General features: G+C 44.3%; 1 protein-coding gene across 1 annotated transcript in view; it reads right to left on the reverse strand.

Moving 5' to 3' along the window:
* The window catches only part of LOC125947446 (uncharacterized), an 87,372-nt gene that overhangs the window by 31,985 nt on the left and 38,561 nt on the right, over positions 1-16,826 (reverse strand). Inside the window, exons 5-8 of the mRNA XM_049672184.1 lie at positions 16,530-16,620; positions 6,707-6,960; positions 2,904-3,177; positions 392-593 (exon numbers count right to left, since the gene is read on the reverse strand). Coding sequence (XP_049528141.1) covers positions 392-593; positions 2,904-3,177; positions 6,707-6,960; positions 16,530-16,620 — 821 coding nt within the window. The remainder of the gene's footprint in view (positions 1-391; positions 594-2,903; positions 3,178-6,706; positions 6,961-16,529; positions 16,621-16,826) is intronic.

A 16,826-nucleotide genomic window follows, 5' to 3' on the forward strand; every position in this document is an offset into this window, starting at 1 on the left:
CGTTTTTGTTTGCACGTTTGTGTGCGCGTGTTTGTACTTGTTAGTGTGTGTCCGTGTTTATGTGCGTGCGTGTGAGCGTGTATGTGTGTGTGCGTGTTTGTGCGTGTACGCATCTGTAATTGCGTGAATGGGCGTGCGTGATTACGTGTACAAATACGCAATGTGTACGTGAGTGTTTGTGTGTATGTGCACGCATGCGCATTTCTGTGCGCAGTTAAGCACAATCCTGTGCTAATATAATTCGGGCAAATGGATGCTTGTTTATAAGCAGCTAAATATTTTCTAGTCGGCTTTCAAGATGACATTGGTTAACATGTGCGTTCTTATTTAGCAACATTGCCACGATTCGATGGGGTAATGACTTTATGCGAGTAGAAGGCAGGCCGCTTACTTCAACGCCGTCGTCCTCTCGCTCAAACAGGTCCCGGCCGTCGAGCAGGTGCTGCAGCTGGTCCCTGCGCGGCGTGCTTCCCAGCAGCTGGAGGCCACGGCGTATGCGCTGCACCGGCACCATGTCGGGCCAGCCCACGTCGCCACCCTGCTGCGTCGGGCTGCGCACGAACTCTGGCAACTGTATGCCGTCGCTCGAGCATCTGCGACGACACCGCAAAAAGCAACATGAAGCAGCGGTTTTACAGCGGGTTTCATCTAGGAATCAAATGTGTGTGACGCCATTTCTCAGAATCCGACTGCTGCTTACTGCGACGTGTACTGTTGAAAGCATGGTCCCTATGTGTTTCTATGGCTTCTAATGGCGCTAGCTATCGCTCCCTAATCAACAACGTCAAAGGGAGGATGGCCGCCATGGTACGTCAAGCAAAATATTTGGGTTGGGCTCCCAGCTGCGGCAAGCTGGCTTTTTTCGTTCACTTTCATTTCCTTTCACCTTAGCACGTCTTACATTTCATTTTAACGTAACAACTAGCTTCCCCTTTGCTTTTTCCTGCTTCATTGTCTGTTTGCTTCATGTGGATTTAACTAACAAAAAACCGACTTCTTCCGTTTTCTTTATTTTTCTCGCTCTATGTTTAAGGTGTGTTTCACTGCTTAAATTATGTGTAGTGAAGAAGAGTGGCCGGTGCCTAAGCAGCATCGCCACCTGCATGAGCTCGTGGTTGCTGTGCTCGACTTAAGATCTACGACTGCTACGCGTTCTCGCGGGTCCCGTTGCAATAAACCTAATTTCAAGTGGTTGAGGTGTTACACCTCGTCCAATCTGAAACTCCGAAGTAGCACGCTTAACCCCACCAAGAGACGCGGGCGAATAGGTAGCAGTCGGAGATGTTCAGCCAAGCAGAGCAACCACGACCTCATGCAGGTGGCGATTATGCTTAGGCACCGGCCACTCTTTTTCGCTACCTATGTTTTAATGCTTAAAAGTACCTGAATACTTAGATGCTTTTCGTAGATTCTGAAACTTGAAGCGTATCACGCATATTCAAACATTTGTTGGCCCAAAAACTTGGCGCTGCTCGCCCGGGGTGTGACAGACAGGCAAGCAGAACCAACTTCGTCGGGACATTTCATTTCTTTTACAGCGAAGCTGTTAAGAGCTAGTTCCCCCAGGATTGTGTCCGCGTGTAGAAAAAACTGTCATCATCAGCATTTCGCCTCCATGTGCGTGGCGGTTTCCCGCCAGTTATTACGCCATTTTGACACAGGTGTCAAAACGGATGACTAACATCACTGATAGGTCACGACATCAATAACATCACATGCTCGTCAGTTACGTCACGATTACCGATAATAAAATAATGTGCGACACAAACGCGCATTGGATATGTGGTTATGTGAGGCTGCGAAAAACGTAGTAGCAGCGTCTCTTTTGAGCTCGCAGTTACCATAGGCGCTTATTGTCGACAGCGTTTATTCCTCTATTTGGACAACAAAATGTTTTGATGAGGCAAACAACTGCAAAAAAATGGAGGACGCTTAAGCTTCGCCTTTAAGAGTAGAACGCGATAGCGTTATCGGCACCCGTTCGCATCGCATCGTTCGCATACGGCAAGCAGGCTTCATTCACTGCACTGACACAACGTGGGTAAGCCAGACTTACACCGATCTCCTTAAAGTCGGCTTCACTCTTAAACTGAAATGCATTTCTGGAAAGACGTTTTTTCAGGGGCAATATAAGTGGTCTTATATTAAAATGTGAAGGCCCTAGCACCTTTCTTTAATTATTTTATTAATTATTTGCTATTGCCCCAACGCGCGCAGGTCTGATAGAAATGCTGGAAAAGGGGTTTGTGTTTGAGTTTCCTTGTAGCAGAATTAGGTTTTCTCGTACATTCAAATTACAATCCGACGGTGAATCCGACGCCGGATGGTAAAGTCGTACTTTACCATTTTTCTGACGAATTCACTGTGAGAATTTAAATTTTGGGTCACCAAAACCTTGCACCACGTGGAGGGCCTGCGCGGTCGATGTGGTTGGATGATTTTCTCCGCCACCCGCGATCACACGCCGGTTACCGACGACAGATTTTCTGCGACACGAGGCCCTAAACGCTATCGCGTTAATAGCTAGGCGTTTTACGCCAGCGTGCCCCGCGCAGTAGCCATTATTTTTTCGTACGTCAAATATTTTGGCGGTTTGTACACACACTATCAGTCAAAGAAAAAAAAAAGACCCACACAGTTTGTTTTGGTGGTGTATGTTTCTGAACAAGCAAACATGTACCAATACCATTCAATGCAGGAAGAATTAGCTTGCACCTGAAAGTGCTGGAGAACTCAGGCCACTGTTTAGCCGTGTCTCACACAGTAGCAACGCCAACTTGCACGAACAATCAAGCGCAAATCACCTAATTGAAACTATGGAAATCGCTGATGGAAATGAAAGTGGCTTAATGCTATCTATCTATCTATCTATCTATCTATCTATCTATCTATCTATCTCATACCTGCTGAGCTGCTTGATTGGTCTAGGCATGCTTGATGGTCGCTGTTGCTGCAAGTTGCTCGATTCCCGCGACATGGGTGCAGCGTCTCCCGTCCGCCCTTCGACTGACATGGCTTCCTCGGGGCCCTTCGTGTGTCTCCTCCTTTGCTGCAGCGCACACTCTTCGCGGCTGCGCACCTTGGCTCCTTCGCTGTCGGGCGTCGAGGACGTCGTGAGCCTGTCGCTCTCCTCGCCTTCGTCAACCTGGCCCACGCTCGAAGCCTCCTGCTCCGACCCTGCAAAGAGATGGGCAGCCTCCCTCACCCATTGTCGGTGGAGCGTTTTCTTACTACTCGCTCACTGATATGACGCAAACAGCGTAAGCTGTTGACTTGGCTAGCCCATGACGTGTCACTGCAAAACCCCGGAGCTACCGGAGAAATAATTAATGTTCCTGGCGCTTTTCTTCAAATGATTGTTTGTTGAGTTTAGAGTTCGATCCACCAAAAAAGAAGTTGTTGAAATCCCTGCTGCATGAATTTGGTTGATTTCGGCGTTTTCTAAGGCCGCTTCTTGGGCACTCTACGTGCGTCACCTATAATGCATTTGACACATGCTGTAGTCGTTGCTGCTGCAGTTGTTGCAGCAGTGATGAGGACGCACATGTGCGCCCACTCAGACACGCTATTCCACAACACACACAGAGGGAGCGCTGACGTGAAGGAAGTGTGTATTTAGGTGCTTATTTCCGAAGATCTTAACGTGAAGCCTGCAAAAACCAACGATATGTCGAACGTACTGCCATAAATAAAGGAGAAACTTCTAAAATTCATCTAGCCTGCCTGTAAAAAAATAAGAAAGAAAAAAAGTTCGTGTCTTTTTTTTTCTCGCTTTGATGCCATGCGGCATAACGTCAGTACGAAAATAAATATACGCATGCAGGCCCGCTTCATAGAGATACTGCAATAGTGACTTATAAAATGTGTTCTCCACAATCCATCTTTCATAGTCTTCAGCTTGATGACTTCTCAATTTGACACCTTTAAATACACTTTTCGCGAATTGAAAGTTGAAGGGTTACATCGGAATTCCCTCTAGCTACAGCCTATGTGGAAAAATATAATTTCTCCGTTTCTTGATGCGAAAATGTGCAGGAAAATGTGTTTTGATGGCATGAAATGGAAATTCCCTCTAGTACTTGGGTTTATATCCCAATAAAGAATCTGCAGGTGGTGAAATTTGGTCCAGAGCATTCCACTACATCATATTTCATAGCCGCAGTGTTGCTTCGGGGCGTTAAACTCCGCGAATAAATTTTAGGCACATCATAATTTCACGCGATGTCCGCACAGATGATATACTGGTATGTGCGGCGTATATAGGCTGCAAAGCGTGTGCGCCTGTGAGCCATATCGCAGTGCACTGGGGGCCAGACACTTGTTGCGAATTGAAATTGCCTGGTATTGTAGCATGCTGTTCGCACTAAACATGAGACAGTGGTGGTTGCTTGTCACGAAATATGCTGCTCAAGCATTACTTTATTCTGGCGGCCTTCTAACGAGTTGTAGCCGATGATTGCGCTTGCGGATATGCGCAAGCTCGGCCTAACGATCAGGCCGCGCGTGCGCGCTGACTTCATGAAAGTGCATGGTCATCTATAGAACCATAACATTGCGCAGCGTGACTTGGCTGCGACTACGACTTCGGCACGCCAAATATTAAAACATTTTCCAAAAAAGGTGTGTCGAGTGCCATGTAACAGCTCTAAACCATTCACATACGGGACTGGCGCGAAAGCGCTACGATGAGGAGGATGTCTGCAAGATGAAAAATAAAAGGAAATTGCGCTATCTGAGGACCTTACTGCCAACTCGCTTATACCGCCACCTTGCGGGAGGCAGCATCTTTAGGTGACACATCCTCGATCGTATGAGTACAAGGCATAAAATGGCTGTCACATGCGCAATCTTAAAAATAAGTCTTTCATTCAAGTGGCCGAGACATTGTATACTTTGAGGCCTATATAGTTTTCCTGCCTGGGTTGGACGCTGTAGCTGCTGTGAGACCGGTAACTGCTTCTCTAGAAAGGCTTCAAAAAGACAAGACTTGTCTGTACCGCCGTAAGTCACCCACCGTTGTGGCGTGTTGGCTTAGGCGTTGCGTTTCTAAGCCTGAGGGCGCGGGCTCAAATCCCGGCCGCGGTGGTCGCATTTCGATCGAGGCTAAAAGCAAAAAAAAAGCAACTGTGTGCGAGGCATTGTGTGCACGTTAATGAGCCCCAGGTGTCTTAAATTAATTCGGAGTGTACCCACTATGGCGTGCCTCAACCATATCGTGGTTTTGGCAGGTAAAACACCAAAATTTCATACATGAGAAATATGAGTGAGGGTTTATTTCATATTTCATATATTACTCTCTTACATTACAACTGCCGTTGTAAATGTAAGAAACTAATCTAAGAAAAATGTGATAGTATTCGTTTTTGTCTCTCATTGTCAAAATTGTGTAAGTACCGTCATTAAGAAATCAATATAGTTTATCTGAAAGGAAACATTCGTTACTGAAAAAGTGTTGGTTGACTGAAATTGTATCCCGTAATCACTGCTCAGTATAATAATGACACGTGAAATATTTGCTCATAAGAGTAGAGGCTACTCGAAAACGACGCACTCGGATGTACTTAGCTCAAAGACTAAATGTCTGGAATACCTTTACTTTCAACGTATTATCACCGACTGTAGTGGCCTTTCTATCAATGTTGCCTACTGAAACTCATTGTCACCGTTTGTGGAGCATCTGCAGTGATGTAACTTTGTATATTCTTGCCTGAAAGGCGTCTTTCTAAACATGTTGACACACTTTTCTTCTAAACATGAGTAGATTGGCGAATGGCTAAACTTTATAAATGCGCATAATAAACGTAGCCGAAATTCTACCGTCTTCTTATTTAAATAAACAACCAATTGCCACTACAGCTGCTGCTCTTACCACGACAGAAACTTGGAGCAACAATGGTGGTTACGGCTTCTGTGCAGCATTACTGTTCTCCGACGAGATTCGGCGCTACATTTATTGCTTCAGCTATGTTCATATTACTTTTTGTGCAATCAGGACGTAACATCTGGCCTTCAATAACTTCGCCGAATTGACATAAAGGGACACTAAATAAACACACGGAAAAAAGAAAAACAGGGATAAAATATTCTTTACAAACTGTATTATCGTTAGTTTTTGGTATAAGTAGTTAAATGGAAAATGAGACATCCACCCTAGATTGATTGAAGAAGAAACGAAGGTTGAATTTATAGTTTTATTTAACTTTCGCACTGAATCCCCCACCCATTACGTCAGTTTGACGTCACAGATGGTCCTGTTTCTTCATATGTGCGCCGTTGCCATTCAGCAAATTTTTTTGATCAAAGTTGCTAAGTTCAGTCTTTAGCTCGTTTATACAGTGGACCGTCTTTACAAAAATATATATATATATATATGTGTGTGTGCGCGAGAAAACGCCGTCAAAATTCATGACGTCCCGGCTAGCTCGTGCGGGAACTTCAATGTGGAGTCGCCAACCGTCTGCCATGACTTTTTTAATTTTACGTCTTAACAAGCCTCTTTCAACGACAAGAGTGGCTTTTTGGTATTCTAAAAGGGTGACTTGCTCATACAAGACAATAACTTTCATCTTTAGTGCCCTTTTAAAGCTCACGACGATGGAACAGGCGCAACTGCGGTAGCGATGCTGAATTTAATAAAATCTGTAAATTTGACAAAAGCATACTCTTACCACGCTGGGCATAACATCGAACGAAAGTCGCTACGAACCATTTAGCTCGGCTGAAACGTGCCGTGTCCGTGACCTGCCACGCTCAGGTTCAGCCGACCTCGGCTCGAGCGGCCCTTGCTGACTTTGGGCGCCGCCTACCGGCGACGTCCTCGGCTGCACTCGAGCGGCCGACGACGAAGATGCCGCGGCGGCCTTAGCGGCAGACCAGGACGCCGCTGCAGTTCCACCGGCGCCACCTGCGCCGGCCTCGGACATCTCGTCCTCGTCCAGAGCATCTTCGTCCTTGCGGTACCTGCGCCACTCGATCCGCAACAGAGACGCACCTCACGCCGCCGCACGGCTCACAACACGGCGAGTGTTTGTGCGTAAATAACTATCGATTGGAGAAGCCTGATAATACGTGCTTACCGTCGTCGTCGTGTGGAGTGCTTAACCGCCCCCCCCCCCCCCCCCCACAATGCTCCAGAAAAAGAATAGAAAAAAAAAGAAAGCGAGAAAACAATGCGCGACAGGTTCGATATACACCCAGGCCGGTTGCACTCTGAACTTTATTTTTACGGTCACAACCACATAAAGCGAACAGACAATTACAACAAAAATCATAGAACCACTTTTTGATTTAAGTACTGTTTCTCTGGAAATACGCAATTACCCCTATGCTTCCCTTGTTACTGTCTGTTGGCTTTATGTGGTTGTGACTTACAAAAACCGTGTACCTCGGTTCACTTTCTTATCGTTCATTACAGCGCCAATGCATTTCTCCGCAAAGTTAGGGAATCTCGAAACTGGTGTCATCCTGAGAATTAATTTGAAGTGGATCCACCTTGCGGACTCCACGGCTACAATTTGTAAATTGCAGTATGAGCCATCTGGTAATTAGTTCAAAACTTAATTAGTAAATTTTTGTTAATTAGTCGATTATGCATTTCAATTTTTTGTGCAAGTACTCTCCGCCTCTTCGAGTAGACCAGCACATTAACTAGAATTGGACCATCTGCTACAGGCAATTGACCATAAAGAAATTTTAAAAGTGTTCGCTGAAACACCCTGCATATACATATATTATATATATATATATATATATATATATATATATATATATATATATATATATATATATACAAATCGGTGGCATGGAGCAGAGGTAGAACACCCGGCCTCTAATCTGAAGGTCGTAAGCTTGAATCCTTCTCCAGTACACTACATTTTCAGGCATAGAGTGGCGCTTGACACCGGCAAAAAAAATATTGTCGAGAGCTAGTGAGGCTATACTAGTCCAGGTGCAACCAAATTAGGAAGGCCCACTAAGATTCAACAAAGTCACGCCCTCACCAGAACAGGAATGGGCCTCCCTGGTGCAGTATTCCGCCACTACCTCCCTTATGACTCCTAAAATTCGCCACGGCTCCTCCGCTCTTCAATAGATCCGGCTCGCTCCTGAGCGCGCCGCTCTTTTAGCCACGGCTCCCTCGCTCTTCAAGAGATCCGGCTCGCTCCTGAGCGCTCAGGAGCGCGCTGCTCTTTTGAAGAGCGATTGAGCCGTTGTTCAGTAAGTGAGCGGCGTTTCTTTCGGAGTGAGGAAGCCGGTTCGCTCTCCTTGAATGAGCCGTGCCGAACCGTTACGTCAGAGCTGGGTCTTCTCCTGGGTTTCGAGGTTTCGATTTCTGACCAACGAATGGTGGCCGGTGTGGGCAGACTCGCGCTACTGGTACTCGCTCGCAGTGGTGTGCGCAGCAGTCCCTTTGGGTTTTTTTTTTTTTTTTTTGTGCCTCCTATGGTGTGGCACCCGATGCCACCGAGGGGAGAAGTAAAGAAGTCTTAATTGACAAAGGATGGTACCGTTCGTTGCCTGCTGCTGTTCGAACGATGTCTCACGACTCTCACCGATCGCACATCGTGCGCTGCTCCAATAACACTTCGAAGATGGTCTTCCGTGTCTTTAAAGACAGCAGGTGAACGTACAGTTTACGTCCTGGTGTTCATTTGTGATAATTAGTGTAGTCATGAAAATGTCGCCTATGACATCCACTTCAGTTAATTTTCTGAGCGTGTATCATTAGCACGTCATTAAAACGAGGCCAATGATCTGTTGAGTTGTAATAGAACTTCATTCCTTTTTTCTTTTTTTTTTGTCTTGGCGTATGATGGTATGATCGCCAGTATCGCACGTGCACTCAAGAGAAAAAAAAAACGAAAGGTACGTGCGGCTGTTTTGTGGATCTTTCGTGTGATTTTTGTATATTACTTCAAGAAATGATTTCTACATTCATTTTGCATGGAGTTACAGCTTGCTCATATTATAGTGAACGTACGTATGTGAATAAATGAATAAAGTTGAAATATAATGTACAATCATGTTGTGTTTTTATTTTGACATAAGTTGATTTTAATGTAGCACAAAAACAGACATGCTTCTGTAATGACGATGAAGTTACATATTTTTTTTCTGAAAAAAGTACGTCGCATTCTGCCTGTAACAGTATCATAACCATTTTATCCCCAATATCAGAAAAGAAAGTTTCATTACAACTAAAAATTCACGCTTTTAATATATGTAAAAATAATCTCTAAACATAGCGAAAATATCAATAGCACGGTTATTAAATAATGCATATATTGTTTTTTTTTCAAAACCAGATAACTATAGAATATGCATAACATAGGTTACACGTTTAAGTGAACCGGTGAGCCGTTCAAATGAGCCGGTTCATTTCAGTGAGCTGAGCCGTTCCGAGCCGCTCACTTAAGTGAGCCGTTTCGCCCATCTCTAGAATGTGGTGCATTGTTAGATTGTGGGGCTGGTGAAATTTCTCTTCGAAATCACGTGATAACACCATTACCAGAAGTATCTGGCGTGAAGGAAGTCTTTTCCGTGTCCCATGATGTACTTTTACCGGCTCAGACAGCGGCGTTTGTTCCAGTGACTTCCACGCATGGCCCTCCGCATCGCTGCCATGGTTTAATTGAGCCATACTGCCCTACCATGTTTAAGAACAATATTCTGGTTCCTCGATCCATTACAGAATGCTTAGATGGTCGTGCTCACGTGTGGGCGGTGAACGCGTCTATGCAACAAGTTTTACTGCCGACTGGACTGAAGCTGGCCACCTTTGACTCAGAAGCGACTGTCAGTATGCTGCCGTTGACGCTTCTCTTGACGCGAGCACAGCAAAGTGTGACTACACCTCGGAGTTCTACCGCATGACGAACAAGTCGCTGTCCTCTTCAGAGCGGGAAGAATTGCAAAGGGTGCTCGTCCGCTGTGCGCCAGTATTCGATGTCGCGCAAGACGAGCGTCCAATTTCGCTTCCTGACTCGCGCACGCAGCACCGCATAAACACAGGCCAAGCGACGCCTATTCGCCAAAAGCCGTACCGCGTTTCTCCTGCAGAACGAAAAGTAATCGAAGAGTTATGAAAATGCATTTGATTCAGTAGAGATACCAGCAGTCATAGAGGCATTTCGTAATCAAGGAGTACGGGACGCATACGTGAATATCTTAGCGAATATCTACTAGGATTCCACGGCTACCTTGGTTCTCCACAAGCAAAGTTGAAGGTTACCTATCAAGAAAGGGGTCAGGCAAGGAGACACAATCTCTCCAATGCTGTTTACTGCATGTTTAGAAGAAGTACTGAAGCCCTTATACTGGGAAGGCTTAGGAGTGACGATCAACGGTGTATATCTAAACGACCTTTTGTTTGCAGATGATATTGTCCTATTCAGCAACAATAAACATGAATTACAACAAATGATTGAGGAACTTAACCAAGAATGTGTAAGAGTGGGGTTGAAGACCAACATGCAGAAGACAAAGATAATGCTCAATAGCCTGGCAAGGGAAGAAGAATTCAGGATCGCCAGTCACTCTCCAGAGTCTGTAAAGGAGTACACTTACAGAAGAATAAAATTGGGTTGGAGAGCATACGGCAGGAATTACCAAATCCTGACTGGGAGCTCACCAGTGTCGTTGAAAAGAAAAGTGTACAATCATTGCGTTCTACCGGTGCTAACATATGGGGCAGAAACTTGGAGGTTAACAAAGGGGCTCGAGAGCAAGTTAAGGGCCGCACAAAGAGCGATGGAACGAAAACTGTTAGACCTAACCTTAAGAGACAGGAAGAGGGTGGTGTGGATCAGAGAGCAAACGGGGATAGCTTATATTCAGTTGACATTACGAGGAAAAAATGGAGCTTGGCAGGCCATGTAATGCGTTGGATGGATAACCGGTGGACCATTAGAGTTACAGAATGGATACGAAGAGAAGGGAAGCGCAGTCGAGGACGGTAGAAAACTGGGTCGGGTGATGAAGGTAGGAAATTTGTAGACGCAAGTTGTAATGAGCTAGCGCAAGATAGTGGTAATTGGAGATCGCAGGCAGAGGCCTTCGTCCTGCAGTGGACATAAATATAAGCTGGCGATGATGATTACGAAAAATACACACACATACATGCTATATATAAACGTATATATATATATTAGTAACTGGATTTTTCAATGGGCCAAGCGTATTTAGGAAAATCAGAAGCACAACTATATATATATATATATATATATATATATATATATATATATATATATATATATATATATATATATATATATATATATATGTCTGTGTGTGTGTATTACATACACCTACCTATATAACTGTGCACTGAAGTTCGAAAATCACAAAAATAAAATATGGCGTTTAATATTTAGTATACGACAATTTTCTGCAACATTGTTTCAACATTGTCGGTTCTTAGTGGATCATTTTTTTGCCAATTACCGTGCGACAAAGTGGTATGCACCAAAATTCTCGGTTTCTCAAAGTGTAACTGCCTACGTTAGCCTTTAGGTTAGCAAGATCTATTAAGCTGTGGCGTTTCTGGAGCAAATATTTTTTGTATTTGACAACTAAAATAGTACAGTTTAAACGATGGTATTATGTTAAAACGTGTAAACCGTTTTTTCTGTATGAGCTTGATAATCTACGTTTGCAATGTGACGAATAGTTTTTTTTTTCTGTAACAGATGTATCTTGCGAAAGTTCCTATCTGTAGAGTTGCCCCAAAACAATAATGTATCTAAGACAAAAATAGTGTGTTATAAATAATTAGCTTGATTGGTTCAGGCAGAGTGTAACGAAATTTCTCAAGGGCACCGACACATTTCTTCACTTGTGACTGAACATAAGTAAAGCGAGAATAACAGATAATATAGTTGTGAAAAATACTACCAAGAATATTTATAGTCTCAACAAACTTGACAGCCAAACAGCCAATGTACAGGTTCAAATTTGTGCGACTTCATTTTGGCAGGAATGAAAGAGAACAGCTTTTGTTTGCGCTGAATTTATCGTTCATCAATTTGACTCGCTCCATGTGTGCAATTTTTGCAATGTTTCCTTAGCTCCAGACATCTGACCCTGTAGGTATACACTCTTAAAGAAGAGACTAGTGCCATCGGCAAATATCACGTAAGTTGGAATGTCGATGATTGAGGTACTAACAATTATGTATAAAATCAATAAAATCGGCCCCAATATACTACCTTGTGGAGCACCTGTGGTTATTTTCACAAGGGAAAACACCGCTTTTCCTATGGTTACACTTTGAAAACGGTGTATAAGGCCTAAAGAGATGCAGAGAAGTACCGGGAATGTCGTATAGTTAGTTTTTCTAGAAGTGCTTCGTGATTTAACCGATCAAAAGCCTTTGAGAGGTCAATGTATATGCTAAGGCACACTTTTCCAAGCTCAACGGCATTAAGAATAATTTCTTTTTGCGTCAGAAGAGCGGTTTCAGTAAACCTGCCTTGAATAAAATCGTGTTCTGACGGACTGACCAACTTAAATGACGCACCGAAGCTAATTAATGTTCTGTGCATGATTTTTTCCAGACCTTTCGAGAATATAGGAAAAACTGAAATTGGTGTTTAGTTAGACAGTTCATTCTTACTGCCCTTTTTATGTAAAACAATGACTGTAATAATCTACATAAGCTTGGGAAAACACATCTTTGATAACACAAGGTTATATACATATATGTATAAGCAGAGAAGCTATTATGTTAACCACATACTTTACTGGTTCAATTTGCAGATTCTCAACGTCACGTGCCCTGAGATTTTTCAGTAAGGTGTAAATGTCCGGTATTTCAATTTCATCTGTCGGCCTTAAATATATACTGTGGCTGTTTCTTTTAATGTTGTACGCTGCGCAGCAGTGACTTTGGCCAGCGCTAACAGAATCCTTTAAAAATGATTAAACTTTTCGGCAAGCTCTAAACCTTCTATAATATGACCGTTAATTATGATATCATCAACAGCCGTCGGTGATTTCGTACGGTGTAGTAATTGATTGAGCTGTTTCCAAAGACTTCCTGCTTTGTCACAGCATGCCTGTTGAAATAGGGCGTGCAAATAACTACTTTTGTCGCTCCTCAGAAAAGACGTTAACTTATTGCGGTACTGCTTAAAATTTTCTAGGTCCGTGATCGACTTTGTCTTCAGAAATTCTTTTGAATAATTTTGTTTTTCGCTTCATTCTTCGACACTCACGACTTATTCATGACTTAGGCCCTTTGCCACGTTTCCACCAGGAACTTCCACCAGGAAAGTTCGGTGAAGCACTCATGATAAATACGTTTGAATGGGGAAATAAATGCCTCATGAAACTTATCGGCTGTTTCGACGCGCGTTACTTCGTACCATGTTTCATTTGTAAGTCGTTAAAAAAGGCATCCAGGGTCAGCGACGTGATAATCCGAATTTGTTGCCATCGAATCTGGTTCTCAGGGAGTTGGTGTGTCTGTTCCTTGAGCAAGTAAATAAAGGGGAGAGTGGTCGCTGATGCCGGAGTACAACACTCCCGGATAAGCACCATCTGTGTTTAGATTGGTAATAAAGTCATCAATGAGCGCAAGGTATGCAAGGTCCTTCGAATTGCATCGCTAGTTATAGAAGGAGCCTCTTTATCATGTTCATCACTACTTCCAACGATGGTTGTGTGGCTGCTCTGGGTGTTGTACAGGTGAGCGAACAATGACTTTGTTATTAGTTGAGTATATGTTTCGATTTCTCGTCCCAATAGTGATTGCCTCTCTGAATAATCCAGCTCAAGGACTAGATACTAGAATTAGGTTATCTTCAACTGGCTTTTTAAACATTCTTTAAAGCTTAAAGATGATCACCATGTAGAATTCTTCGGCTGCTTTTAGTTTATCATCAAAATTTTCGATGACATTACCCTGCTATCTTTCACTGCATACACCTTGCCTTGTTCTATGCCAAGTTTTCTCCTCACTGATTTCGTGCTGCGACCATTTTTTACTGCTTGCTCAATCTTTCCGACGCTATAATTTCGAATATCGCTTACTTTCTTCTTATGTACATGCTTTGATAGTTAGCGAATTCTATCTGACCCCTTGAGTTAGACACTTTCATGCTTTGTGGCTTATTTATTAGGTCTTTTGTTACTTGGGAAGTCTTACCCACTGGTTGCCTTGATGCCTTACCTCTCACTTTAATTGCTGATTATGAGATCAGCCTATTTACGGTTTCATTCATTATCTCTATGTTGTCTTCATCTTCCTGTTCTAAAGCTGCATATTTGTTTGCGATTACCAGCCTGAATTGGTCTACATTTGCCATTAGTGAGTGAGTACGAACTTTATTTAGGTCCTGAGGAGAAATAATTAAAGCCTAGTGCGTCTAGGTTGGCCTGTTTCTTCCTCAGTAATTTTACTCTTTCTCTGTCTCTGTACATCTATGTATGTAGGTTCACGCTGTACGCACGTCTGGAAATGTACCTTCAGTAGCAATAGTAGTGGATATTTTTTTCTTCGTCTTTCTTTCTTTTTTTTGCTGCTTGTATTTTGAGGCATTTTTGACTGTTTTTCTTGCCTGACGACTCCACGCGGCGGCTACAATATCTCATTGAGATGCTTCGGCATCGAGCCGAATAATTTTTGCTTCCTCTGACTTTGAATGACCTTAAGTCTGCTACCTGTGCAGGGAATAAACATAAACGCTACATGAGATATCACATTGCATAGAATGAAAGTAAACAAAACTGTAGGATCGACGCGAGCCACACCCAAGCGTTGTGGGCCGCAAACACTGGGGGTACAAAGTAACCCCAACCGAGCACAAAATAGCGCGAAGGGATCAAAGTGGAGTTTTCGTCCCCCAACGCCTAGGTGCGGCTTGCGTCCCCTAACGTAATTATCACGATTCGTTCTGTAGGTGATAAGCGCTGGAGCACCGATGTTCCCTCCAGCGGCGCAACCAGGAGAGGGGCAGAGCGAGCACGTGCCCCCACCCCCCTCCACCCCGAAATTTCTGTGTGCCAGCCTGCCGCCTGCCCAGCCCCCGTCTTCCCCTCCTTCACCCGTCCCCTGTCAATTGAGTGTCCCGGCTCAGAAAAAAAAATCACAGCATATCCACGGGGTGAATGATGATGAGTGGGCGAAGCTCCGGAGGCAATCATCGGATCTCCCGCTTAAGGGGACGCTAGCACAAACGCGTTAGAAACGTGCAGTACTCTCTAGTAAGGGGGAGCGGCCACAGCGTCTTACGCAGCCATTTACACATGCCGGAACGTGCACCGCGTTTGCCGATGCCATCACATGACTTCTGAGAGAGTATACCCCCCGTATTCATAAACGCTCCTCGACTTGAACTTGACTTGCCACCGCCTTGGGCAGCGCGTTCGAAACGCGTTGAAGGTAAGGCGGAGAGGCCACAGCGTCTTACACCAGCTTCTTACACGGGCCGTAACGCGCTAGCACAAACGCGTTAGAAACGCGCTAGAAACGCGGCCTTTCGTTAATGTTGGGTATTTATTGCCATCGTGAAGCGTGTGTCTATGTGCGATTCGTGGCGTAGTGGGCTAATGCCGCGTGCTCGGAAGTGAGGGGTCCCTGGTTCGATTCCGCGCTACGGACACAACTTCGGAATTTTTTTTCTCATTTTTCTCAGACTGGTTACACACTACTACTACTACGACGGGGACGGAACGGGTGCCGCTATAAGGAGCTTCACTCCTAAAAATCCTAGCTGCGCCCCTGGTTCCATACAACACTACCGTGAAACGCGTCACTGAAAACTCGACACGAATCGCTGATGACATAAAAGTCATCACGTTAACTTAATAACTGAAGGCACAACAAAATTTTGCGAGACTGGTCAAATGTCAAGGAACCTGCCATGGTGGATTAGCGGATATGGCGTTGTGCTGCTAAGCACGAGGTTCAGGGATCAAATCCGGCCCGGTGGCCGCCTCTTGATGCGGGCGAAATGCAATAACGCCCGTGTGCCGTTCATGGGGTGCACATTAAATGACTCCAGGTGGTCAAAATTATTTCGAAGTCCCGCAGTGCTCATTATCAGATCGTGGCTTTGGCACGTAAAACCCCAGACAGTGTTTATTTACCTTCAATGGAATGCAGCTAGGTGCTGATTGTACGTGTTATCGAGCCATTGCAGTTTGTTTTCTGTTTAATTTGGCAGGCTTCCGGAAACGGCGTAATAGAGTGCATTTCACCCAGCTAAGGCGTTGCGCTGCTGAGCATGGGATCGCGGGATCGAATCCCGGCCGCGACGGCCACATTTAGATGGCGGCGAAATGCAAAAACGTCCGTGTACTTGTGTTGAAGTGCACGTAAAAGAACCCCAGGTGGTCAAAATTCATCCGGAGCCCTCCACTACGGCGTGCCTCATAATCATAACTGGTTTTGGCAAGTAAAAACCCAAAAATAAGAAGTAGTAGAGTGCATATTGCTCTTACGTTAGTTGTTGTCTCTGAGGAAATTCTCATTTTTGTTATTTAGTTCCAGCCTTCCGAACTGGCAGTGTTCAAGAGTGTTGGCTTACCTGGTAACAAAGACTGTGCAAGTCATGAGAAGCAGGATGGAGAAGAGGAAGGCCAGAGGCGACAGCCACGTGGACTTAGACGCTGGTGGCTCTGCATCACCATTAACACCGATGTAGATAAATAAATAAATTATAGATTATTTACTTCATTATTATTATTATTCATAGTAAATAATTAATTAATTTGGAGAACAGCGACATAAAGAGGAAGAAGGGCGACTTGCAAGTGCAGTGACGATGCATCAACATGCGTTGCCGGAAATTTTTGAATTTACTGGAATTGAGTCACGACATATA

The sequence above is a fragment of the Dermacentor silvarum genome, chromosome 8 (assembly GCF_013339745.2).
Source record: "Dermacentor silvarum isolate Dsil-2018 chromosome 8, BIME_Dsil_1.4, whole genome shotgun sequence".
Classification (NCBI taxonomy): domain Eukaryota; kingdom Metazoa; phylum Arthropoda; class Arachnida; order Ixodida; family Ixodidae; genus Dermacentor; species Dermacentor silvarum.